The sequence below is a fragment of the Notechis scutatus genome, chromosome 10 (assembly GCF_049901735.1).
Source record: "Notechis scutatus isolate UNSWTSFEM ecotype Mainland chromosome 10, rNotScu1.2, whole genome shotgun sequence".
Classification (NCBI taxonomy): Eukaryota; Metazoa; Chordata; class Lepidosauria; order Squamata; family Elapidae; genus Notechis; species Notechis scutatus.
In genome coordinates, this window is record NC_142018.1 from 19071559 (window position 1) to 19098472 (window position 26914).

At 46.8% G+C, this 26914-nt stretch overlaps 1 protein-coding gene across 1 annotated transcript in view; it reads left to right on the forward strand.

Annotated features, from left to right (window-relative positions):
- The first annotated feature begins 638 nt into the window (after positions 1–638).
- CD99L2 (CD99 molecule like 2) overlaps positions 639–26914 on the forward strand; it is a 31294-nt gene continuing 5018 nt past the window's right edge. Inside the window, exons 1-9 of the mRNA XM_087972225.1 lie at positions 639–881; positions 11880–11945; positions 13035–13073; positions 13771–13863; positions 15235–15315; positions 16872–16967; positions 19968–20033; positions 22250–22276; positions 23771–23890. Of these exons, the coding sequence (XP_087828351.1) occupies positions 812–881; positions 11880–11945; positions 13035–13073; positions 13771–13863; positions 15235–15315; positions 16872–16967; positions 19968–20033; positions 22250–22276; positions 23771–23890 (658 nt within the window). The 5' untranslated portion in view covers positions 639–811. The remainder of the gene's footprint in view (positions 882–11879; positions 11946–13034; positions 13074–13770; positions 13864–15234; positions 15316–16871; positions 16968–19967; positions 20034–22249; positions 22277–23770; positions 23891–26914) is intronic.

Sequence of the window (26914 nt, forward strand, 5' to 3'; positions counted from 1 at the left end):
GGGATACTGATTCCCCCCGCTTTCGTGGATCAAGAGCGTGGCCATGCCTGCTGGGGTGCCAGGATCGCAGCATTCCAGTGTTTAAGGGGCTGCCCCCAAAGAAGAGGGAGTCAAGCGCCTGACAACGAGAAAAAGGAACCAGCGGAGCACCAGAAGTTGTCAACGCTCCACCAGTGGAAGAAGTTTGAAAGAAGAGACTGGACAAGCCATTGGTCTGAAATGGTAAGTCGGTTTCCTGCCTGAGCAAGGCGGGATGCGCGGGGGTTGGGTTGGACTAGAAGACCTCTAAGGCCCCTTTCCAACTCTGTCATTCCGTTAAGCCCCCCTCCCAGGCGGGGTTCATGGCGGCGCGGGTAGCCCGTGGGCACCTCTTGCAGAAGCGGGCCAGGAAGGGGGCGAAAGGCGAGACGGGGGCACGAATAAGAGTGGGTGGGTGGGTGAGTGTGTGTGTGTGGGGGGGTGAGTAGGGGCGTGGCCATTGCAAGAGGCGCTCCCCCCTCCTCCCTCCCTTCCTTTCCCCTCCCTCCCAGCTAGCCCGGCCCGGAGCGCTCCAGCAGCGGAGGGTCCCGCGCGCGCGGTGCGGTTCCTTCCCCCTCTCCTCCTCCTCTTCCTCCGCCCGTTCGGTGCCCACTCCCGCGTCCCGCCCCCTCTCCACGCGTGCCCGGCCGGCGCGCTCCTCCCTCCGCCGCCGCCGCCGCCGTCCCTCTCCAGCCGAGGCAAAAAAAGGCTCGCCCGCTTTTTGCCTGGAAGGCGCCCGCTGCCCCGGCGATCCAACCCAGCGCGCGCGCGAGAGAGAAAAGAGAGCCAAGCGATGGCCGGGACGCCCCCTCGCCTGCTCGCCCTCCTCCTCTGCCTCCTCGCCCTCGCCCTCAGCGGCCGAGGTAAGCCTGGCCCGGGCTGGGGGCTTGGGGGTGGGTGGGTGGGTGGTGGGTGGAACGCCCCTGCCTTCTGCAACCGGGCGCCCGCGCTCGCCTTTGGGGGCCCCGCGCCCCTACGGACGCTCCTCTTCTTCCCCGGGGTGGCGGGGGGGTGGTGGGCTTGCTGGAATTGGGGTTTTGGGTTTTTTTGAGGGGTGGGGGTCGCAGATCAATGGCATCCCCGGCTGGGCTGGGCTGGTGCGTCATTGCGCATGATCCCCCTCCCCCAGAGAGAGAGATAGAAAGAGGGGGCTGCTATTAGGCCTGGCGGGGATGGGGAAGGGGGGGGGGAAGAAAAGGAGATGGGGAGAGTATCTTCTTCTACCCTCCCACCCCACCCCTTTAAAGAAAGCAAGGGTAAGGTGCAACCAGGATTCCTAGGTGGGTGGGTGGGCTTCCCCCGCTGGCCAAGGCCCTGTGTCCCCCCTCCCGCCTTTTAACTCCATTGTGGCCGATGGTGCTGAACTGGGGGGCGGCGAGGCATGGCGCATTGGCGTAGCTTCTACTGCAAAGGGGGGACTTGGATTCGCCGCCTTCTCGAAGGCTCTTGGAAGCGGGGGGAAAGAGGGGGGCTAGAAGGAGAGACGACCTGTTAAGACCTGGGTGGGGGAGGGAGAAGAGGGGAGGAAGGGCGTGACGCCCCCCATCCACACCAACCTCTTCCTCCGCCACCAGGTTGCTTTGCTCAGCCGCCTTTTCTTCCCCTTCGCCCCCCCAAATCCCGGAGGATCGGCGGTAGCCAAGGCGACTTCGGCATCCTAGATTTCTGGGTGTATAAGCGCAGTTTCCCCCCACCCCACGCCCCGCCCCGGTGGGATTTCCTCCTCCCTTCATTTGGGGGAAAATGGAAAAGGGCTCCCCGTGCACACAGGCACAAACACACGCTCACAAACACGCAACACAACGCACAGGTTCGAGCTTTTGCAACAATCAAAACGGCGGGTTATTATACCATGCTCATTTTCTGCAAAGAAAGAAAGAAAGAAGGAAGGAAGGAAGGAGAGAGAGAGAGAAAGAAAAAGAAAGAAAGGCGACTGCAGTATCTTTCTCTCTCCCCCCTCCCCAAATGAAACCTTCCAGGAGAACAATAGAGAACCCCTTCCTCAGCTTGTTGGGAGGTGTGGGGCTTGGAGAGGGGAGGAAGGAAGGAAGGAAGGTCCCTCCAGAGAGAAGGCACTGATTTTTTTTAGGGTGTGTGTGTGTGTGTTTGTGTGTGGGGATCCTTCTCTGTGGCCAAGAAAATAGAACCTTCTGTGTTTGCTCTAATGCCTGGGGAAAATAATCTCTTTGGACCTGTGTTTTCTGGCTGTGGGAAGGGAGATTTCCCTTCCTGTTGAATAGGATGGGGTTTTGTTTTTTGTTTTGTTTTCTTGCAAGAGAGATGGAAGGCAGAGAGAGGTTAGCCATTGTTGGAAGAATATATTTTTTTTTGGGGGGGGGGGAAGCTATAGCTTATCCTGCAGTCTTTTTCGGGGAGCCATGTGCAGCCTGGAAGGTGGAAGGAAAAAAAAAATCGCAGCCTGCAAGGGGCAATCTGCAGCATATCTTTAGCTGGTCACACCCCCCACACCTCTCTATCTGTTGCCCGCTCCTTCTTGATGTAGGGGTAGAAAACAAGGCATTTATTATCCAGGTTCAGGTTGCAGTAGGTATCTAGCCTTTCCCTTAAGGTTCGTGCCTCCAGGGTGGCAGCAGGAACACAAGAAGGCGGTTTTATTTATTTATTTATTTGGGTTTGGAGAAGTGGAAGATGGAGAGAACATCGGGAGGGGGAAAAAAAGATTTAAGGGAGGGGGGGAAAAAGGGAAATAACTTCTCTGGGGAATAATCAAATCATTCGTTGGTTTTGGGAAATATTCAGGGGGCGGGAGAGGTGGAGGAATGGCGATAGGAAAAAAAGACCTGCATAGGTAATATTTAAAAAATAAATAATAATAAGTGGTCTAAAGGAAGAGCTTGTGAGACCAAAAAGGTGCCCTTTGAAATGTGTTTGTTGTACAGCCTGGATTGAAAAAAAAAAGATTGATCAGTGGAAAAGGATTGATTAACCTGACTTCTCAGTTAGCTTCTAGTGGTCCCATCTCCAACATGTTGGACAATGGCAATACTCACAGGAATGCATGGTGATGAAGAAGGAAGAAGGGAAGGAAGGAAGAAAAGAAGGAAGAAGAGAAAGAAAGAAAGAAGAAAAGAAGGGAAGGAAGGAAGAAGCGAAGGAAGGAAGAAGCGAAGGAAGGAAGTGAAGGAAGAAAGGAAGAAGGGAAGGGAAGAAGGAAGAAAAGAAAGAAAGAAAGAAGGAAGAAGAGAAGGAAAGGAAGAAGGGAAGGAAGGAAGAAGAGAAGGAAAGAAGGAAGGAAGAAGGGAAGGAAGGAGGTAGCGAAGGAAAGATGGAAGAAGCGAAGGAAGGAAGAAGAGAAGGAAAGAAGGAAGAATAGAAGGAAGGAAGAAGGGAAGGAGAGAAGGAAGAAGAGAAGGAGACCAAGACCAAGAAGAATTCCAAAAAGAAAAGGGGAAATAATTCATCATTCATTGATTTACTGCCTGTCATTTATGTCTGGGGTATTTATTGTACTGTATACAGAATAGTCCAGAAAATTGAAATAGACAAAAAAAAAAAATTCAGCTGGCTATGGAATTGCCTAATCTTGACCCCCTGACCATCAGGATGGTTTTCCAGGGTCCTTCTTGGACTAGAAGACCTCCAAGGTCCCTTCCAACTCTTGTTATTCTATTCTATTCGATCCCATAATTCATCAAACGTTATTCTCTTACGTCTTATCCCAACAATTCTTCTTTAATTTTCATTTTATTTTTAATATAATAATTCCATCTTCAATGGAACATCTTCAATTCTTCTGTTGTTTCCTTTTAACGTGTTGCTTTTCTTTTTTTTTTAATAGCCGTTTTTCCTCCCCCCAGTAGCTTTCCAGGAGGTGTGGAAACAGACCAAAAAGAAAAGAAATACAATGTGTTTGAAACTCTCCTTTCAATGGAAGCAAACTTATACAATTCTTTTAGAAGCCTTGGGCCACCTAATTTGCTATGAAGACAGTTTGGGAGATTAAGTTATAAGGTCTTAAACAATAACCAGCCGCCACGTTCCGTTAGGACGTGTCTGTTCAGTGGTATTGTAAATCCTCTTTGGTCTGCTATCATCATCCAGCCCCATAGTTCTGTGGTTTGTTTGTTTTTTTGGACTGGACAGAGGATGTTGAAGGGCTTTTATGAAGAGTTTGGCACACTGTTCTGATCCAAACCTGGTTCCAAGAAAGCAAATACAAGACAAAGGTAACAGCACAATCTTTCAATGTTTCTTTACGAATCCTGTTCCTTCCCGGTTAAAAGGCTGTTTCAAACTCATTGTCTCTGATAAGAACAAGCCTGCTAAGGTGGTGCAAGGCTGCCAAGAACACTAGATCAAGTTGCCAAGAAATATTTCAAACCCAAAGAGTCTCCAAACACCAACCAAGATATTCCGAACGTCCACAAAGGCTTGAGTGCAAAAACTTCTTTGCTTCCTGCAAAGAACTCCGGTTTCTCAGCTGGCTTTTATCTCTTAAGGGAGGGGCCATCACCTTGCAGCCTTACTCCCGAGTCACCCGTGCTGCTGCAGCTGCTCTTTCCTTCCAGCAGCCCTGCGTGCACACACGCTTGGCACAGGCTCCTCAGGACAGACAAGGAATAATGGTTGGAAACTGAACAAGGAGAGATTCAACCTGGAAATAAGGAGAAAATTTCTGACAGTGAAAACAATCAACCCACGGAACAGAAGTTGCCTCCAGAAGTTGTGGGAGCTTCATTCCTGGAGAGTTTCAAGAAGAGACTGGATTGCCATCGGTCAGAAATGGTGTAGGGTCTCCTGCTTGGGCAGTGGGGTTGGACTAGATGACCTACAAGGTCCCTTCCAACTCTGTAAATCTGTAAAATCTTGTGCCTATGGCTCCCAAGAAAGCCAGAAGAATAAATCTAAAACGAATGGGTGATTCAAGCGTCCTTAGTAAAACTCTACTAAACCCAAACACTCCACGGTCAATTTTTAAATTGACGTTTTAAAAAAAAAGATCTGTTGATCCCCACACAGGAGACATAATCCAGATTTAGGGTTTGACCTAAATCTTCTCCATTTGTGTTGTTTTTCCTCTTTGTGGGTTGTTGCCGTTGTTTTTGCTCCACCCTAATTCTTTCGCCCCGTAAAACCATTTTCAGAAATTAACCAGATCTACGTTGCCGCTTTCAACGTGTGCAGAGACACCCAGAGAAGAATATTTCTTTATTTTTGCTGGAGAGAGAAGTTCAGACACAGAAAAAAAGGAGTTGGTGGGTGAGTGAGTGATAGGATGAGAGTGTTGGGAGTGGTGGACTCCCCTTCTCTTCTGCACCTGCAAAATTGTAGTGCCCCATTTCATTGTTAATGCCCCGATCACAGTTCATCCAGAGGACAGAGGGATAAGTTGTTGTTTTTCATTAATTAAGGCTTAAAGCTTCTAAGTCCTCCCATTCACAGTAGGGGCCAGCCTTTTCTAGCCACGAAGCCAGAAGCCAAATTGATTCCAATCTCCATTTGTATTTATAGCCATATTGGAGGGTATTTTCCACCCCACTTCAGGTCCTGTCTCACCCATCGCTCCTAAGAAGGATGAGCAAAGAACATTGGGATTGGGTGAGAAGAGGTTCTCGGTAGATGTTCTTGGTATTATCTGACATTAAAAGAGCATAAAGCCAAGAGAAGATGTTCTCAGCAGGGTCATCTGAGGTCATACCAACTACCCAGGTCAACTAAGCAGGCCTCTGCCCGGGGCAGCGGAGATCTAGAGAGATGCTGTGGACGGAAGATCTATTCTAGTGGCAAAGGCATCGTCAGGCGCAAAGGATCAGGACCGTACGTTAAGTTGCAATTCAGAAGATAGGTTGCTCAGGCTTAAACACAAGAGTCTACTCAACCAGAGGTAAAGTTTCCCTCGCAGATACGTGCTAGTTGTTTCTGGCTCTAGGGGGTGGTGCTCATCTCCGTTACAAAGACGAAGAGCCAGCGCTGTCCCAAGACGTCTCCGTGGTCATGTGGCCGGCATGACTAAACGCCTTCGAAGGCGCACGGAACGCTGCTCCCTTCCCACCAAAGTGCTACCTATTTTTCTACTTGCATTTTGTTTACATGCTTTCAAACTGCTAGATTGGCAGAAGCTGGGACAAGGGACAGGAGCTCACTCCGTTACGTAGTGCTAGGGATTCGAACCGCCGAACTGCCGACCTTTCTGATCGACAAGCTCAGCATCTTAGCTGCTGAGCCACTGCTGGCCCCGGCTAGGAGTCAGTAACTTCTGAAGGAATACCATTAGAAGAAGTTGAAAGGATCACATCCCTCGGTTCTAATTTACACGAAAGCTGGGACATGACCCTTGAAGGAAGGATAGAGAAAGCTCCAACGGCGTTCTTCAAAATAAAAAAAGATCTTCTGCACTCACGACATAAACCCGAGATTGAAAAACCAGGCTTGTCAGATTCTGCATATTTTCTATCCTGCTCTACGGAGTGGAGAGTTGGTGTCCGGAAAGAAAATCCCTTGAAGAGACCGGAAGAAGCATTTGAAATGTGGATTTACGGGCGGCCATTATATATAAGTTGGGTTGACAAAATCAGAAAGGAGGAGGGGATAAGCCACCTGGGAAAGCCAAGAGGAATCATTAAAACCATAAAAAAGCCAAAGTTAGAATATTTCGGACGTGGGATGCGACACCCGGAAAAATGCGGCATCCTTCACTTAATCCTCTCCAAGGAAAGCTTGAAGGGAAATGAAGGTCCAGGCAGAAAAAGAACATTGTGGCTTTCAAATCTAAGGGGCTGGTTTGGACAAAACTCAGCAGCCCTTTTTCGAGCGGTTGTTGATAAAAATAGGATCGCCAACATGATTGCCAACGTCCAATGACAGCTATGGCACAAAAAGAAGATTCAATGGAATTCAAGGGGACTTGGACCATTTGTGGTGACATAACGATTCCAGGCTGATGACTTGTTTAACTCCGCCTCCCAGCTCTGCCTGCTCTTCTCCTATGGCATCAAGTCATACTAAGTGGGAGAAGACAAACAATGAACCTTTAAAAAAATCCCAAGAAAACTACACAGAAGATATAAAATGATTGATGAGAACATACTTGGAGATGGCCACCTCTGGTCTGATGGCACTCAATTTGCTATAGGTAGTCCTCGGTGGATCTCTTGGTGCAGAGTGATCCATAAAACAAGGCAACTATTTGGATGAAAATACCTGTGGATGAAGGCTATTTGTGGATTGTTTTGAAGTCCTCCTGTCATGCCCCTGTCAGAGTCTGAATCTGAGGAGGAAGACAAACAGCTGACAGGGAGCGGGAGTGTGGCTCCATTGGCTGTGGAGGAAACCGGGGAAGGGCAAAGTCCGGCTGGGCAGAGCAGGCAAGAGGTAGAACAAGGGAGAGGGAGTTCAGCGGAAGACCCAGGTCCACCCCCTCTTCATCCTAGAGCACACAGGGAGGAAGGGAGAAGAGAGCAATGTGGATTGGCTGGCTTACGGGGGGAGGAAAGGGCCCTGATTCCCTTCATTAGCCACAGCTGGGAAGAGAGTTTAAAAGAGATGCGTGCTGAGTGCAGCGTCTGCTGGATACAAACATGAGCTTATCTTGTGTTGACTTTGCTTATCTGTGTTCCTGGCATCCTCCTAACCGGGTTGAATTACTGCCCTTCCTTCACATCTGGAATTCCTTCTCTTGCCCTGCCAAACTAATTACCCCATTTTGCCTTGATTGGGCTTAAAGTTTTTGTTGACCACGTTTTGGACTTGATTCTCTGCAGCCAAAGGCTGTTCCTGGGACAGTTTTTTCTCCAGCCCAGAAGGTAACCAGGACATTGGGGGCAAAGTTGGAGCTCAAAAAGGGACTCCTACTGATTATCTGACTGGGTTGCCTTTGTGCCACGCCCCTTTGGGTCATCACACCTCCTTTGCTTCTTCCAGAGATGCAAGCTGACTTCTAGAGAAGAGCTCAGTATCCCCACATTCTCAAACCTAGTATGATTGAGGGGGGGGGGAGGCTAAGCATCCCTAATGAAAAAAAAAACCCCTTTCTTCAAAATGATACTTTACTTGACTACATTGTCAGCGAGTAATTTGCAAGTAAATTCCTCCTCTCTAAACATTACATGGGAAAATACTCTTTGTCTCTCTCTTTGGTTACAGCGTTAAAACAAAGTTAGGGATGTGTAAGTGGTGGTGGTTTTTTTTTTGTGGCGGCTGTCACTTTCACGCTTTTGATGGCATGACTTGAGGCCAGGCGCTACAAAGGAACGGAGGGAAAAATAGGGCAAGAGACTTAAATTAGACTCCAATTTACCTTTAATTAAAACGGAGGGCATTTGGGTAAGGCCGTGAAGCATTTTTGGGGAGTAATTTTTGCCCCAGCTGCTTTGATCTTGGGAGGAAAACTCGTGGATCAAACATTTGGGGGGATTGGGTAAGGTTTGGGAGGGCTGCGATGGATGGTTTTCTGGCCTCCCCTGCCATGCTGGCGTTTCTTGTGGAAAGGAGTGTGGCTGTTGGAACAGTTGATTTCTACTAGGGGAGGGTTTTAAAATGCTATGTGAAGGTCACCATTTTATCCAAGGTTTGTGACTCCCTGGGTTGTTGGGAGAATTAATTGGGAAAAACAAAACCACAGCTAAGTGTGACAATGGGAGCATGTCGTAAACCTAAATAAACAGTGACTTTGTTCTATTTAGACTCTGTTCCTTTAAATTTAATCAAACTTATCACACATTTTTTGACCTATGCTTGGTCATAAGTCTGTGGGTGCACTTCTCCTTCTCCCTCTCCTTCTCCTTCTCCTCCTCCCCATTCCCTCTCCTCCTTTTCCTTTTCTTCCTTCCTCCTCTTCTTCCTTTTCTTTTTCTTTTTCCCCCCTCCTGTTCCTTTAAACTTAGCCTAGCTAAATTTTTAAAGCACTTTTTTAACCATACCCCTATCTCAAGAAGATGCTGGGTTTATTTTACTGTTTTTATGCTGTCTCGATTGCACGGATTTAAATTTGTAAATACAAAATCAATAGTGACATGGTATTATCTGCTGTCAAAGAACACGAAGCCAATAATCGTGCAGGGTGATTATAGATCCGAGATCCTTAAAAGAAAATTAAGAATAAGAAAGTTGAGGAACAGTAGCATGGCGAAGGAATTATAATTGGTCTTTGTTATCTTGAAAACAAAAATTGCAGTCCTTTTTCAAGAACTGCTTGGCAACGTGTGTGGAAAGGGGCTGGTGAAAATGGACAGGTCTGGTGGACTTAAATTTGAAGATGGGTCATTTGAGCTACGTTAGACTTGATGCCTATGGAGATTCTCCATCATCCAGGTCATGGTTGAACCAAAGGTGCTTTTTTTTTTCTTTTTCAAGAGGCAATTGGACTTTATGGTTTTTCTTTGAAGACGTTTCACTTCTCACCCAAAAAGCTTATTCAGCTCTGACTGAGTGGTGAGGAATGGAAGGATTTATATTCCTTGCAGACAGCTGGTCATTTGCGTCGTTTTAGAAGGTCATTGAGGCCACTTGGAGGTTCATCTGTCAAATAGGCCATTTAGGTCCAAATCAACAGAGAGGGAGGAATATGACATCATCTATCTCCAGTGTACAACACAGTCCTTTCAACAGTTCCAGGAAGGCTCTACAAACATTTGCACAACTCAGGTGATTCTGAGGACACAAATAAACCTCCAAGTGGCCTCAATAATTCTCTAAAAGAACGCAAATGACCAGCTATCCTCAAGGAGTATCAATCTTTCCATTCCCCACCTTCCAGTCAGATCTGAAGAAGCTTCCTGGATGAGAAGTGAAACGTCTTCAAAGAAAAACCAGAAAGTCCAGTTGCTTCTTGAAAAAGCACCTTTGGGATTACACTTGATGGAACCCTATAAGTTCAGTCTACACCGGGTGGACAGAGAACAAAAACAGCTGAAACAGGACTTACGGTTGTGTCTTCAAAACCCTTGGGAGTTTCACTTAAGTGTTTCAAGAGGTTTGTGTTTTGTAGCCTCTGAGGTTGAGGCAGAGACGCTGTCTCCAATTAATGGCCAATATATTGTTAACCATGGTTTCCAGGAAACCCCTGTTTAATTCTCTCCCCCACCCCAGAAACACGAGCAAAACTCTGTGGCTTCCATTCTGCACCGAGGTGACCAGAATTGTGGTTTTTGCAAACAAATGAAGAGAAGGTTTGAGGGAGAAGGTGACCACTAGCGATGGGACCCCAACAGAAGATGGCAACGTCAATTCTTGGCTTGAAAAGCCTCGTAGAGAGATGTGTCTTCTGAATTTCATCTCCTTTAGGAAGGCAGGGAAGCTTGGAAGCTGCAGCCCAACCTTGAAGCTGGTAGCCCAAGCGATAAAATAATCCAGAGCATCTTTTTTTTAAGGGTCATTTGTGTTCCCTTTACAGCGGCACTTTGTAAGCTTCTCATTGCCTTGTCCCAAAGGTGCTTTTTTTCCCCCCAAGAGGCAATTGGACTTTGAAGAGGTTTCGCTTCTCACCCAAGAAGCTTCTTCAGCTCTGAGAGCAGAAGAAGCTTCTGAGAGAAGCTGAGGAAGCTTCTCGGATGAGAAGCGAAACCTCTTTGAAGAAAAACAAGAAAGTCTAGTTGCATCTTGAAAAAAAAAGAAAGAAGAAACACCTTTGGGACAACCATGACCTGGAGGACGGAGAATCTCCCTAGACCAGTGGTAGCTAATCTTTTTGGGCTCCTGTGCCAAAAATTGGGTGCGCATTAGCGCGTGTACACTTGTGTGCCAGCACCCAGAATGCAATGCGCGCCCCCTTCACGCCCTCTGCGCATGTGCACGCAAGCCCCCCCCCCATGCCACCCTCTTACCTGCACTGTGCCTCCCAGCTGATTTTTCAGCTGGTTTGAGGCCTTTTTCGGCCTCCCAGAGGCTTGGAAAAAGCCTCTGCAAGGCTTTTCAGGATGAATAATAGTCCCGTTTCGTCACTTCCGGTATTACAGGAAGTGAGGAAATGGGCCTATTCATTCTGAAAAGCCTTGCAGAGGCTTTTTCCAAGCCTCTGGGAGGCCGAAAAAGGCCTCAAATGGGCCGCAAACCAACTGGAAGGCGCGTGCATGTGCAGTGAGGTAAGTTTGCCTGCAGCTCACATGCCGGCACAAAGGGTTCGTTGTGGCACACGTGCAATAGGTGTGTAGCCATCACAGCCCTAGACATCTCATTGCCTTGAGTGAAAAGCAGCCTTTGAACTGCATCACTTTGAGCTGAAATAGTTTTGGCGGCCCTTATTCAAAGCACAAAGGCAAGAGGAGAGGGGCAGATGGGGAAAAAGCAGGAGATCAAATCATCAGACGTGACTATAAATGCAACCTTCCATTCTGTTTGACTAGGCTTTTAAGTTTTATTTATTTTTTAATTGCTACTATTGCAAAGAATCGTACAGGGAGTCCTCAAACATACAACGAGTCCTTTAGTGACCATCTGAAGCTACGGCGGCACTTCACACAAGTGTTCTTCACACTCACGATCGTTGCGGCAGCCTCACAAAATTTGGACGCATGGCAACTGACTCACATTTATGACGGTTGCAGTGTCCCCGGGGGGGGGGAGGGCCTTCACGTGATCCTCTTTTGTGACCGTATAGCCAGCAAAGTCCACAGGGAAGCCCGGTTCGCTTAACGATGGTGTTTCTAACTGAACAACTGCAGCGATTCACTTTGCAACGATGGCGAGAAAGGTTGTAGAAAGAGGCCAAAGCTCACTTTACAACTGTCTCACTTAGCAGCAGGAGTTGTTGCGTTCCAACTGTGGTTGTAAGTTGAGGCGGCTTCTGTTTTCATTCTTGTCCTAGCCACCAAATGGTAACGTTTTGGAAAATGTCCCGTTGGGTTTTGAACAGCTGTTTAGGAGAACTTTACTAATATGTTGGTTTTATCTGTTTTGGTCCTCAGGATACGCTGATGACTCGGACTTTGAATTATCAGATGCACTGGATGACTTTGTCCCGACGAAGAGACGTAAGTATGTGCCTGGTGGATGTTGTGGGCAGAGCAGAGCGGATATCGGCTGTGGATTAGGAATCGGAGGGGCTGATGTGATGCTCAGCAGGGAAGAAGTGAGCTTGCTGGTGGAAAGCTGACCGACCCGGGTTTGAAACCCTCATTCTCTTACTAAAAGCCCAACTATGATGACCCAAAGGGGCGTGGCACAAAAATAACAAAGTCACCAAAGTAGATAAATTCCCTTTAATGCCTCCAACTTGGCCCCCAATGTCCAGTTATCCTTGGTTGAAGATCAAACTCTTCCCAAAAACAGTCTAAGAAAGGCATTCCGAACCCAAAGTAAAGATAAATTAGAAATTAAAAAACCAACGCAAACCATGCTGAAGTAATTAACAAGACAGGCCGGGATGATAAATTGGAGACTTCCGAAAGATAACGAAGCACACACAGTTGGGAGGATGCCAAAACCCAGTTAAGCCTCGACAAAGATAATGCACGCTTTGCTTCCAGCAAGGTGCTGTGTGCAAACGCCCTTCTGATATCCTGTTCTCCCAGCTGCAGCTAATGAAAGGGATCAAGGCCCTTTTCTCCCCCGTAAGCCACGTTGCTCCCTTCTCCGTTCCTCCCTGCGTGCCCTAGGATGAAGAGGGGGTGGCCCTGGGTCTTCCTCTGAAGGCCCAGCCGGACTGTGCCCTTCCCCCGTTTCTTCCACAGCCACCGGAGCCCCACTCCCACTCCCGGTCAGCTCCTCAATCTCCCCCTCAGAATCAGACTCCAACAAGGTCATGACACCAATGGATGAAAACTTAAGTTAGAGCTCGGCATAGAAATTCCACGTTCTCCTTCTGCAAGCATCCAAAGTTCAAAACTCGAATGTCAACTTTAATTTAAAGTTTTAACGGCTACAACTTTTGTTTCCTCAAACTTTTAACTTCAGTTCAAGGTGGCCCTGCTCTTTAGATGTAGTCTCGCCGAACTCCAAGGATGTGTATGTCTTACTTGGGAGTAAACCCAGCTAAGAGTACAGGGTCAGCTCAGGCTGGTTTAGCATCGCGGTGGAACAAAAATGCCATTTACTCTGTCTTTTTTTTTTATCTCTCCCAGCTACTCACAAGCCGCCCAGGAAGACCTCAGGTGGCACAGGTGAGCTGTTAGCTTTCTTAAGCTTTTAAAACAGCAGCGGGTGTTCTCCCACTACAAATCCCATCCCCTCTAGCCATTGTGACTCCCGGCTTTATGGTAAGCTAGAGTCATTTTCTGGGCTCCCCCCGACATTTCTTGTCAAACCGCAATCCAGGAAGTTGCAAGTACAAGCTGACCCATTTCATTTGGGGTATCCCCGGTATTTGTCCTTTAACGGGACGTTGCCTTTTGTAACCCTGACAGTGGCTCTACCTGGGGGTGGTGCGGTGGCCTAGAGGTGGAGCTGTCGCCTCACAGTCAGGAGGCTGGGAGTTTGATTCTAGGTAGAGGCAGATATTTCTCTCTCTCTGGGCACTATGAGAATATATCTGCTGAACAAAACCCCGCTCTGGCAACAAGAAGGGCATCCGGCCAGTAAATACTCAGCTCCATTGAGTTGCCCAGACTCCACATCGCAAGGGATTATGGGGGTCATGAAAAGAAGATGACAGTGGCCTACCTGGGAAGGGCTATCGGGAGGATAAAAGGGCACAAGGGCGTTGCGCCTTTTGGGGTGTGTGTGTGAATGATGTCATGATGCACAATGAAATAAAAGACAGGTGGGTGGGTTACGTTGCAGAAAGGAAAGTGGGGGAGGGTGTCCGGTGTTTCCCGCAGTAAGTAGCTCTTCCATCGGTCTCCTTGATTTCTCGAGCAGGCGAACTCGATCTGTTGGATTACTTTGATTCCCCGCCGGAGAGAACCACCAGGCCCGCAAAGGCCACCACTGGCCCTTATCCAAGGAAACCAGGTAAGGACATCCTGGCTCCTGGTTTTGGCAAGGTTGGACCCTGGGCTGCCTTCTCCTGAGGCCCTGGGAGGAGTGGGACCCAAAGCCTACTGAATGGGGTGGAAATATGACTTTGGGGGGCACAGAATTCCTTCCTTCCTCTCCCCTTTCTTTCCTTCTTCCTCCCTCTCTCCCTCTCTTGCCCTTTTCTTCCTTCCTTCCTTTTTTCCCCTCCCTCCTTTGCCCCTTTCTTCCTCCCTCCCTCCCTTGCTCTTTTCCTTCCTTCCTTTCCTCCTCCTTTCCTTCCCTCCTTTGCCTTTTTTTCTTCCTTCCTTCCTCCCTTGCTCTTTTTTTCCTTCCTTCCTTCCTTCCTTCCTTCCTTCCTTCCTTCCTTCCTTCCTTCCTTCCTTCCTTCCTTCCTTCCTTCCTCCCTCCCTCCCTCCCTCCCTCCCTCCCTCCCTTCCTCCCTCCCTGTCTGAATACAACTAAGCTATTTCTTGGAGGATACAGCTGCTCATTGCAACACAACAAGGGTGACCACAGCCCACAAACCAGCTTCCAAACAAGCTCAATAAGCCAGAATCCCTAACACCCAAGGAGGATTGGATCTGGTTTGAATGTGGTTGGGATAACACCAGGTGATAGGAAGGAAGTTAGGAAGGGAAATTAAACAATATCCTGGGATAAAGAGCCTGTTGTTTTCCCTCACACGAGCCCCACAGGTTGAGAAGGTTGAACCACACAGCTCATCCAGCATGTATTTGGTCCCAATTTTCCAAAACTGCAGCTAGATATATTTGGAAAGGCAACTGACTGGGGAGGGCTTGTTGTTGTTGGTTGCGAAGTCATGTCCAACCCATCGCGACCCCATGGACAATGTTCCTCCAGGCCTTCCTGTCCTCTGCCATCTTCTGGAGTCCATTTAAGCTCACGCCGACTGCTTCAGTGACTCCATCCAGCCCCCTCCTCCTCTGCCCTCCCCTTCTTCTTCTATTGCCCTCCATCGTTCCTAGCATTCGGCTCTTCCTCTCCAGGGAGTCCTTCCTTCTCATGAGGTGGCCAAAGTCTTTGAGTTCCATCTTCAGGATCTGGCCTTCTAAAGAGCAGTCAGGGTGGATCTCCTCTAGGACCAACTGGTTGGATGGCCTTGCAGTCCAATGGACTCACAGGAGTCTTCTCCTCCAGCACCAGAGTTCAAAGGCCTCCATTCTTTGGTGCTCAGCCTTCCTTATGGTCCAACTTTCACAGCCATGCATTGCAATTGGGAAAACCACAGCCTCGACTCTACGCACTTTGGTTGGCAGGGGGTTGTTTCTGCTTTTTAGGGGAGGGCTGGGCTAAGTTAATTGCTGGGCATCCTGAGCTGAAGGGTCTGTGTTCTCCAATCTGCAGATGATGGCCGCTGGAACATCCCTCACACCACCACCACCAAGCAGCCTAAAACTACCAAGCCGCCCCCCAAAAAGGCTCCAGGTAATTTTTAACCACTATGAAACCTCAAAGGCACCATTAGAAATCAGGAAAACAATGCCCCCTGCCTTGGAAATCCAGAGAACTGATGGTGGAGATGAAGAAATGCAGCTTGACCTGGTATTGAAAGAGAACAGAGCAGGGCCTGGGTGGGTTTTTCCAGAAGAGTCCTCACTTAAAAAGGTTTTCTCCTTTACTATAGCTATTGTCTCTGCTTTCTCCCATTTGGCAGGACAATGTAGAAGATCTCTGAAGATAATCCTGGGGTCTGTGGGAGGGAGGGATATAGATGGATGGATGAAGGATGGATGGATTGGTTGATGGTTGGTTGGTTGGATAGATGGTTGGATGGATGGTTGGATGGATGGATGGAAGGATGGATGGTTGATGGCTGGTTGGTTGGATGGATAGATGGATGGTTGATGGTTGGTTAGATGAATGGTTGGATAGATGATTGGATGGATGAAGGATGGATTGATGGTTGGATAGATGGTTGAATGGATGGATGGATGGATGGATGGTTGATGGTTGGATGATGGATGGATGAAGGATGGATGATGGTTAGTTGGGTTGGATAGATGGTTGGATAGATGATTAGATGGATGGATGATGGTTAGATGGATGAATGGATAATAGTTGGATGGCTGGTTGGATGTTGGATGGGTGGATGGATAGATCGATAGATCAATAAATAGGTAGATAGAAGAAGACAATCTATTAGATAGCTATCCTTAGAGGATTTGGGGTTCCCAGGCTGAATTTGAGGATTGAAACTTCCTTCTTTGATTATGTGTTTTCCTGACATTCAATCTGGTTTCTATAAAAGCCTTTACCAGCTCTGACCCTCAACATGTAGAGGTGTTGGCTGCAAGCCGTGGTGTTCTCCAATGGGTGAGATCTTGGTGGTGGCTTGGAATTCAAGACATCTGGAGACTAGCAGGTTGGGAATGGCTGGTCTTGCGTCGAGGTGGTGACCATTACATGCATCACATCGAACTCGAGATGAACGAAGGGGCAAAACTAAGCCTGGGAAATATTGTAGGAATTATGGGAAGCCTAGGTAGACTTCTCCAAGACATTTCTTACTTCTCCTAAGACAGAGGTCTGCAACCTTAAAACACTAAAGGGAGCCATTTGGACTCGTTTCCCACAGACAAGAAAACACTGGGAGCCTCAAAATGTGGGTGGGCGTGGCCAACTCAATGGCACTCCCAACCAGTCACATGACTCACCCGTCCACCCCGCCAAGCCCACCCAAGTTTTTTGGCTCCTGGTGTTTTCTGTGGGAAATGGGTCTCCCTCCCTCTCCTCTCTGTTTTTTGTGTTTTACCTTCTCAAGCCAGGCGAGGAGTGATTGCGAGGGGAGGGCGAGGGGCGGGGCCAGCCAGTGGTGGGATCACCCAATAGGGAGCCACAGCAGAGGGCCCAAAGAGCCGCATACGGCTCCAGAGCCACGGGTTGCTGACACCCGTCCTAAGAGGTTCAGTCTGTCTCAGTGGGAAAGAGTGGTGATGCTAGAAACTACAACGCGCTCAGTAGCTGATGTGCTACTTTTATAGGGAAAGACCCCATGGATCTCGACTTAAGTGATGCTTTGGATGACCAAAATGACAGGCACCCTGGGGGAGGACCACCTAAAGGAAATCCTGGTGGAGGTACGTTGATGATTCTTCTTTTGGTTGGCCGAGATAGATTTCTGCACACCCTCCCTTCTCTCTCTCCCTACTCTGCTGCAGTTGCGGGAGAACAATAACCTTGAAGATTTGCTCACCTGCTAGGTGTCAACTCATAAAATATTTCTATGGTCTTTTTAGAGTTGCCAACAGAAAGGAGGGGGGGAAAGAGCAGTGCAGCAGGTTGCAAACCGAAAGCGCATTCCATAAATGTTTTCAAAGATAGTAACGAGGTGACCGAAGTTTCTGCCATGCAAATATCTAACTAGAGAACATGATTGATGACTCTTGGCTGTGGATGAATATGAATTATGATACACCCAGGCGGGTGGAGGGAAACCAGGGTCAAGGGTGACAATGAATGATGTGCCTCAGAGTTGGCTACACCAAGTTTAACTCCCAATAAATACTTTTTAAATTTTGGAAGTTTGGCTCAAGACTCGGGATTTAATTGGGGGGGGGGAACTGCCAGAATCCTGACAGCGGGCTGAGGTGGTGCATTTTTGATAAAAGTAGGATGGTAGCAGCTCTTGTAGGTGAAGAAACCGAGAAGAAACTGAGGACAGTGGTGGGAATATCTACAGAGAAGAGAAGAGAGAATAGTCAAGATGGTGACACCCACTACCTCTGTTATATACAGAGCTTCAGTTATGTCATGGCAGCTACCATCTGCACCAACCTCCACCAAAGTTGGTTCCCATCAAGCCAACGAAAGAGGTGGTTGGATGTTCAAAAGATGATGGAACTGATGGGATGCTGTTGAGGGAATCAGATTGCGGATGGACACAATGGCTCCAGAGCTGTGCTGCTCAACCTTGGGCACTTTAAGACTATATATAGACTTCAACTCCCAGAATTCCCCAGCCAGCAAGGCATTTTGGGAGTTGAAGTGCACGTGTCTTAAAGGGGCTGAGGTTGAGAAACCCAGCTCTGGAGTGGGGTGGGTAGATTTTTGCAGTAGAAGGAAAGTACTTCCTGCCCAGACATTAGAAGCCAAAGGAGTTTGTAGTATTCATCCATCTGCCCCTTTGTGCTTCGCTTTTCCCACTTAGATACAGCCAGTTCTCAGCTTACGACCATCATGGATCCTGGTTAAGGATTAAGCCACGACGGTCATAAAGCAGCTTGCCCATGGGACCGATCCAACTTGACAAACGCAACGGTTGTTAAGTCAACTAATTGTTCACTGTTTTCAGTTTTGTCGAAAACTAGAAAGTTTGAAGGCTGGTCCTGGGTAAAAAAAAGGGACGTAAAATGAAGTCATGTGATTGTGGGGTGCTGCAAATGGCCGTAACTATGAGTTAGTTGCTGGGTGCCTAAAATATGGTCATGTGACTGCAGGGGTGGGTGGCAGCCATTGGAATTTCGGCACCTAATCGTAACTATCCCTAGGAGGTCTGCCGTAATTTAGCATCCGGTCATAAGTTCGAGGACCACCCCCTGTGAATCTTTGCAGGAATGGATGAAAAGAGACAGCTTCTGGCCCCTGGAATGCTAGGATGGATGGATGGATGGATGGATGGATGGATGGATGGATGGATAGATAGATGATAGATAGATAGATAGATAGATAGATAGATAGATAGAAATAGATAATGATAGATAATACAAGCTAGATAGATGATAGATTAGATGATGGATGGATGGATGGATGGATGGATGGATGGATGGATGGATGGATAGATAGATAGATAGATAGATAGATAGATAGATAGAAATAGATAATGATAGATAATACAAGCTAGATAGATGATAGATTAGATGATGGATGGATGGATGGATGGATGGATAGATAGATAGATATACATATATAGATAGATGCAGATAGAGAGTTGCAGATAGACAGTTAGATAAATATAAATAGACAGTGATAGATAATAGATGCAGATAGATAGATGATAGGTAATGATAGATAGATAGATGATAGATAGAGCTAGGTAGATATAAATAGATGATAGATAATAGATGCTAGATAGATGGTAGATTAGATAGACGGATGGACCGATGGATGGATAGATGATAGATAGATAGATAGATAGATAGATAGATAGATAGATAGATAGATAGATGCAGATAAATGGATGGATGGATGTTGTTTTATTGCTCCAGGTTGAATTCTCATTTTCCTTTGTCGTATGCTAAACCGACCCCTGCTATTTTCCATGATCAGTTAATGAATAAAGAATCCTGTTCCAGGCTCAAAAGGTGGAGATAGAAGAGGTGGAAAGAGGAGGATAGAAAAGGGGTCCCTCCTTGGCTCCCCAGCTGCTCTCTGTCCTCCGTCCCACCTGATTGCCTTTGCTTGCCCTTCTCTCCTAAGTCCAGTGGTTTGTCTAACCAACTCCTGGGAATGAGAAGCAAGGGCTCTTAGACACCTGTGCTAATTTGGTCTCACAAATCAACCGTCCTCCTCATTTCCTTCCTTTGATTTTGTTTCCCCATTTCTGCGACCCTGCTTCCAGAAAATTGAGAGTTGCAGATTACAGATACAGATTAACAGAGTTGGAAGGGACCTTGTAGGTCATCTAGTCCAACGCCCCCCCGCCCAAGGAGACTCTAGAACAAGGGTCTTCCAATTTGGCAAGTTTAAGACTTGTGGACTTCAACTCTCAGAATTCTTGAGCTAACATGACTGGAGGAGGAATTCTGGGAGTTGAAGTCCGCAAGACTTAAAGCTCTCAAGTTTGAAGACCCCTGGACTACAAGATCAATGTCACACTTGTCAGATTTTCCAATGGAGAGGTTTCACTTCTGGATTGAGAGTAGATAACAACTAACATCACATCCGTCACTTTTATAACTTTATTTCCAGCCAATAACTCCTTTACTAACCCCCCACGCATCAATATCTTAAGAATCATTTTTCTTTTCTTCTTGAATGCAGTCCTTCTACTCACGGTAAATTTGGTGAAAGAGTGGTTAAAAAAGAAAAATGACAAATGTGGGGTTTTAAATAAAGTGGATTTTACTTGGACTCCTCAGGGATTTCAGACGATGACCTGATTGGAATCGTGGACGAAGGAGGGTATCAACCTGATAAGAAAAAAGGTGAGTTTCTCCTTGCTTGGTTGGTTGTAGTTGAAACATCAGGACTGTTGTGGAGTTGCTGTTGGCAATATCTTGGAAGCTGTAGGTTTAGCTATAGAAGTAGTCCTCCAATTGGAACAAGAATTGGGGCCAGAATTTCTGGTTGCCAAGCCCCTAAATTTTCGATCAGAATAACAGGGTTGGAAGGGACCTTGGGAAATCGACCAGCCCAACTCTGCCTATGTGGATGCTGCAAAACCTTCTTTAAAAGATTTCCAGGCCCAGAAGATCCAGGGCTGTCCTGCTTTGGGGATGTAGCTTGGATTCTGTGCTGGGAAGAATGCAGAGAACAGCAACCAATTTCATTATATGCATGTTGTGCATTGACAATAGACGCTTGATTGATTGATTAAAAACCCCAGGATGATTAGGGGGCTGGAGGCTTAAACATACGATAAACGGTGGCAAGAACTGGGCCTAGCTAGTCTGAGTGAAGAGAAGGGCCAGGGGAGACATGAGAGCAGCCTTCCAATATTTGAGGGGCTGCCCCAGAGAGGAGGAGAGGGGGGTCAAGCTATTTTCCAAAGCATCTTAAGGCAGGACAAGGAACAATGGATGGAAACTGAACAAGGAGAGATTCATCTTGGAAATAAGGAGAAACTTTCTGACAGGGAGAACCATCAACCCATGGAACAGAAGTTGCCGTCAGAAGTTGTGGGAACTTCATCACTTGAGACTTTCAAGAAGAGACTGGACTGCCATCTGTCAGAAATGGGGTAGGGTCTCCTGCTTGGGCAGGAGGTTGAACTAAAGAGACATGGAGGCCAGGGGACTGGAGGCTCAAACCTACGATGAACAGTTGCAGGAACTGGGCCTGGCTAGTCTAGGGAAGAGAAGGACCAGGGGAGACAGGAGAGCAGTCTTCCAATATTTGAGGGGCTGCCACAGAGAGGAGGAGGGGGGGGGGTCAAGCTATTTTCCAAAGCATCTTAAGGCCAGGCAAGGAATAATGGATGGAAACTGATCAAGGAGAGATTCAACCTGGAAATAAGGAGAAATTTTCTGACAGTGAGAACGATCAACCCATGGAATAGAAGTTGCCCTCAGAAGTTGTGGGAGCTTCATCCCTGGAGGCTTTCAAGAAGAGACTGGATTGCCCTCTGTCAGAAATGGTGTAGGGTTTCCTGCTTGGGCAGGGGGTTGGACTAGATGGCCTACAAGGTCCCTTCCGACTTGGTTCCTTTGCCATTGAACGGGAAAGGAGCAAAACGTAAGGCACACAGGTGTAAACAAGGCACCAGCGGTTCTCTTTAGATGCACCAGACCATAGGCATTCCTTCACTGGCGCTGAGCACACCACAAAGGGATCATTCTTCCGAGCCGCGCTTGAGTGTTTTCCTTCTCCAATTAGAGAATGGAGTGTGTGTGTGTGTGTGTGTGTGTGTGTTGAGGGGGGGAGGGAAATTACTGCTTATGCTGCAGCGGGCAGAAAATGTGCAGACAAAGACGTTCGTTTCGCTGCAGACCGCACCCACTTTCTCCAATGCGCACGAGGCTAAATTTATAATCAATCTCATTTATTGCTCCTGACGCAGCAGCGGCTTAATTAATACGAGGGCCAGCGATTTGCAGCGGCAGTTCGGGTTGGGCACTCCCAACTTCCTTGGTCGACATATTAGGAGATAATTAAAATGGCCCCGGGATTGATTAATTGATTATCTATTTGTTTAGCGCAGCACCCCCTGGGCGGCTTGAAATTGGCTTTGGAGAGAACCAGGGGAGGGGAGGAAAAGCGGTTGGGGAGGAGCAGCTTCTCCCTTCCCAACCCGTCCTCTTGCTTTTAACTCCCAAGGTGTAAATCAGTTATACGTGGGGGGGAAATGGTTTGGACGGAGGGGGAATGTAGGGCAGGCGTGGTCGTCGCGGCTAGAAATCCGCAGGGTTTTGTTAACCAAGATCTCTCCGTTCTCCTCTTCACTTAACGAACTGCCCCCTGCCCCCCAAAAAACCCAAGATTGTAACCATCATGCTTGACTCATTGAACGACTGTCCTGCTTAGCGATGTGATTTCTGGTCCTGATTGCAAGACAAGGGACTTACCCCTACCTCTACTATAAACTTGGAGGAGATCCGTAACTTGTTTCAGACTTCATAAATGTTGCACGTTCTTCGTTAGTTATGGGTGACTGATTGCCTTGTCGCTTATTCTTCTGTCGGTCGTTTATTCTTCTGTCTAGGAGACAGTGACAGTGATTACAATAACGGTAAGTGTGACATCTCAGCTTCGTGACATCTCAGCTTCTTTTCAAAACCACGGATTTCCCTTGAGCCCCGGCCTTTTGAGATGCCCCTTTAAAACTCCTTTCTCAGTCTTTCCTGGGCACCAAGCTGCGGAGAAGGGTTAGGTGGCTTTTAGCAGAATCTGACCTGACCTGTTATGAGAATGTTGGGGATTCACCTCGAAGCTCAGGAACCATAGTTTTTACACCCTTGTTTTTTAAATCTATATATATATATAAAAGTGAAATGCCACTCAGGCATCGTTACAAAATCTCCAGAACTGTAAAGCTTACGAACTTGAAATTTGGCACGTAGGTTCCTCTTGGCTTCTAGATGCTCACCAAGAAAGGATTTTTCAAAATGACCACCAGAACATTGAGAGTATTTCCTATATTATTATTATTATTAACACGCTCTGATGCTAAGGAGTTCTACCCAGGTGTTTTTTCTACCTTCTACTTCTAATGGAGTTCTACCCTGAAAAAAAATGCACCTTTGGGACAACCTGGATGACGGAGAATCTCTACAGACTTTTAGCTCTGCAATTTGGGATGGACACCCTTGGAATGGGAGTGTGGGAGTAGGAATTACAGGAACCATTAGCACCACTCTGGTTACTTTAAGGACACAGATAAGACCTGGTTCAGCCGTTTTTGTTCTATAGCCCAGTCTACACCCAGTGTAGACTGGGCTATAGGGTTCCATCAAGTGTAATCCCAAAGGTGCTTTTTCCAAGAGGCAACTGGACTTTCTGGTTTTTCTTTGAAGACGTTTCGCTTCTCATCCAAGAAGCTTCTTCAGCTCTGACTGGAAGGTGGGGAATAGAAGGATTGATGCTCCTTGCGGATAGCTGGTCATTTGCGTTCTTTTAGCCAATCATTTTGGCCACTTGGAGGTTTATTTGTGTCCTCAGAATCACCTGAGTTGTGCAAATGGTTGTAGAGCCTTCTTGGAACTGCTGAAAAGATTGTATTGTAGACTGGAGATAGATGATGTCGTCTTCCTCCCCTTCATCCTTTGAGAAAAGGCTGTTCGATTTGGACCTCGATGGCTTATTTGACAGATAAACCTCCAAGTGGCCTCAACGACCCTCTAAAAGGACACAAATGACCAGCTGTCCGCAAGGAAGATCCATCCTTCCATTCCTCACCCTCCAGTCAGAGCTGAAGAAGCTTCGTGGATGAGAAGCGAAACGTCTTCGAAAGAAACAAACGAGAAAGTCCATTTGCCTCCTGAAAAAAAGCAGCATCTCGGGAACAACCCTGACCTGGAGGATGGAGAATCTCTGCAGGTGTTCAGGCTGGGGAAGGTTGCAGAAGTCAGTCTATTCCCCTAAGTCAGGGTAGAATCCACAGCCATGGCCCGGTGGAACAAAGGTGTGGGCAGGAACGGAGAAAAGAAATGAGCGGGGACTTTTTATAAACATCTAGGATGTAGGTCACCATCGGTAAATGGTCTTTGCTCTTCCACTTCTACAGGTGCCCTGGTGGAAACCGGGACAATTGCTGGCATTGTCAGTGGCCTCGCCATGGCCTTGATTGGGGCTGTCAGCAGCTACATTTCCTACCAGCAAAAGAAATTCTGCTTTAGCATACAACGTAAGTGTCTCTGTTGAGGTAATTCCCCGTTAGGAGAATGAGCGCATACAGGGAGACGTATTTGAGAGAAGTGTTTGAATAATACACACACAGTACACAGATACACTGTACAGTAAATGTGGGTTTTTACTTCCAGAAAGGTTTAAGCAAAGTCCCAAATAAGCAATCCAAAGTCATTCACCAGTAAATCAGTCAGTTTTTCAATCCAGGGATAAATATCAAAGTCCAGTGTCAAAAACAGTTCAGTATCAGACTTACATTAAATCCAGGAATATCAGTCAATTAGGAAAAATGGAGCAATGGCAATACTTTCCAACAGAAGGAAACAGAGATACACTCACGCTCTCTTCTGAGACTCAGACTAAACAACCCAGGTTTCTGGCTCCATCTTATGGCCGTTTGAAAAACCACACCCAATTGCAGTTTTTGCAATCTCTTAAAGACATAGTACTAAAATGTTTATCCTGGCTTATATATTTCTAACGCAAATACCTGTTAGGTGACTTATATTCCTAACAGTCTCCAACTCCCACGCCCACCCCCTTGCAGGAGATCTGAGCCCACCAGGACCCTCCAGGAAAGCAGACCAAGATAGGGCTTCAGTGAAGGAGACTATTTCGTAGCTCAGGGTCGAAATGATGGGTCCTTGGAGCTGGGTGGTTTTCTTGCAGGCGTTTCATTACCAAACTAGGTAACATCATTAGTGATGGAAGGGAGAGGTTGGAGGAGGAAGAGGAGGAGAATTATAGGGTCCTTGGTATTCTCTGAGCTTAATTGTTTTCTTGCAGACGTTTCATTACCAAACTAGGTAACATCATCAGTTCTGGATAGGCTTCCCAACCTATTTTCAGTTGGCAAGTTATTGAATTCCTGAAGGGCCCACAGTAGGTCCTCCTTCGGTTGCCTTTCCGGTTGGCAAAGCTAGAAAAGGGCCTGATGAGGACCAGGAGTGGGATAAGGTTTGTTTGGCCTGGTTCATTCCATCCCTCCATTAGTCCAGTCAAAGCTGGAAAAGATTCGTTCTTCAGAATTGGTTCTTTCACCCTTGCTGAAATTTACCCGGGTATGAAAGGGAGAGAAGGGACGCGGTGGCTCAATGGCTAAGACGCTGAGCTTGTCGATCAGAAATGTCGGCAATTTGGCAGTTCGAATCCCTAGTGCCGCGGAACGGAGTGAGCTCCTGTTCCTTGTCCCAGCTTCTGCCAACCTAGCAGTTTGAAAGCTTGTAAAAAATGCAAGTAGAAAAATAGGTACCACTTTGGTGAGAAGGGAACAGCATTCCATGCGCCTTCGAAGGCGTTTAGTCATGCCGGCCACATGACCACGGAGACGTCTTCGGACAGCGCTAGCTCTTCAGCTTTGTAATGGAGATGAGCACCGTTCCCTAGAGCCGGAAACGACTAGCATGTATGTGCGAGGGGAACCTTTACCTTTAAAAGTGAGAAAAGCACTATTTCGTGGAGGAGCCAACCTTCGGATGGTTGCAGGAAGAGAAATGATTCCCATTTCCTGCCGCTTTCCTTTTTTTTTTTAGCAAAGTATCACAAAGAGGAGTGAGCTAGAGTTGGTTGAACGAGCAGAATAAGTCCAGAGAAACATGATGGATTTATTTATCCATTCATTTATCTAACCCCTGCGGTGTTGTTTCGGTGCTCTGTTGGTTATCAGCTGCCATGTTGGGGGGAGAAAACGAGTGTTGTTATTGCTTGCAAAACGGAAAGATTTGTTTTCTTTTTTTAATGGACCCAAAGTCACAGAATCGGAAGGGAGATAATCTATCTATCTATCTATCTATCTATCTATCTATCTATCTATCTATCTATCTATCTATCTATCTATCTATCTATCTATCTATCTATCTATCTATCTATCTATCTATCTATCATCAATATCTAGGGAATTAAACATAGGGTAGATCTTCAATACAGAATACAGGATCTTGCATGTGTTGTCTCTGTGCATGTTAGAAATGCAGAAGAAACATTCTTAGGTCTAGAAAAGCGTTTTGATAAAGGCGGCAACGCAGATGCCCCACAAAAAGGCAACAGGAAATTAAAGTTAATTATAACGGAGGATTAATTTCAGCCATCAGATGAGGCATGCTGGGATAATGTCAGACTTTGGATGCATGGCAGTGCGCGCAGCAGCTCCTGAAGGGGCTCTTTTTAAAAAAAAAAAATGGAAAAGGCATGAAACAAGCCTCTCGGCTGGATTCGCACGTGGCATTTTGGATGCCCCCGTTTTGAATGGCAGAAGCAAATGATGGATGAGATTTAATCACCCTCCTGTCTCCAGATTTCAGCTCACAGCTTCTCCCAAGGGTGATCTAAAGTCCGATCTAACTCATTGGATCTGTTTGAAATGGCGGGGGAGCAGGAATGCAAAGATTTAAAAGGAAGAAAGAGGGAGGGAGTTGGTGCTAGAAGTTGTTTAGGTGAGGTACAGAGTGCAGAGAAGGATGATGAGGGGACTGGAGGCTAAAACATATGAAGAACAGTTGCAGGAACTGGGCATGGCTAGTCTGTCTGTCTACCATCTCTGTCTGTCTGTCTGCCTGCCTGCCTGCCTGCCTCTTTCTCTCTCTCTCTCTCTCTCTTCTATCTATCTATCTATCTATCTATCTATCTATCTATCTATCTATCTATCTATCATCTATCTATCTATCTATCATCTATATCATCTATCTATTCTATCTATCATCTATCATCTATCTATCTATCTATCTTCTATCATCATCTATCTATCTATCTATCATCATCTCTCTATCATCTATCTATCTATCATCTATCTATCTATCATCTATCTATCTATCTATCTATCTATCTATCTATCTATCTATCTATATCATCTATCTATCTATCTATCTATCTATCTATCTATCATCTATCTATCTATCTATCTATCTATCATCTCTCTCTATCTATCTATCTATCTCTCTCTCTCATCTCTATCTCATCTATCTATCATCTATCTCTCTATCTCTATCTATCTATCATCTATCTATCTCATCATCTATCTATCTAT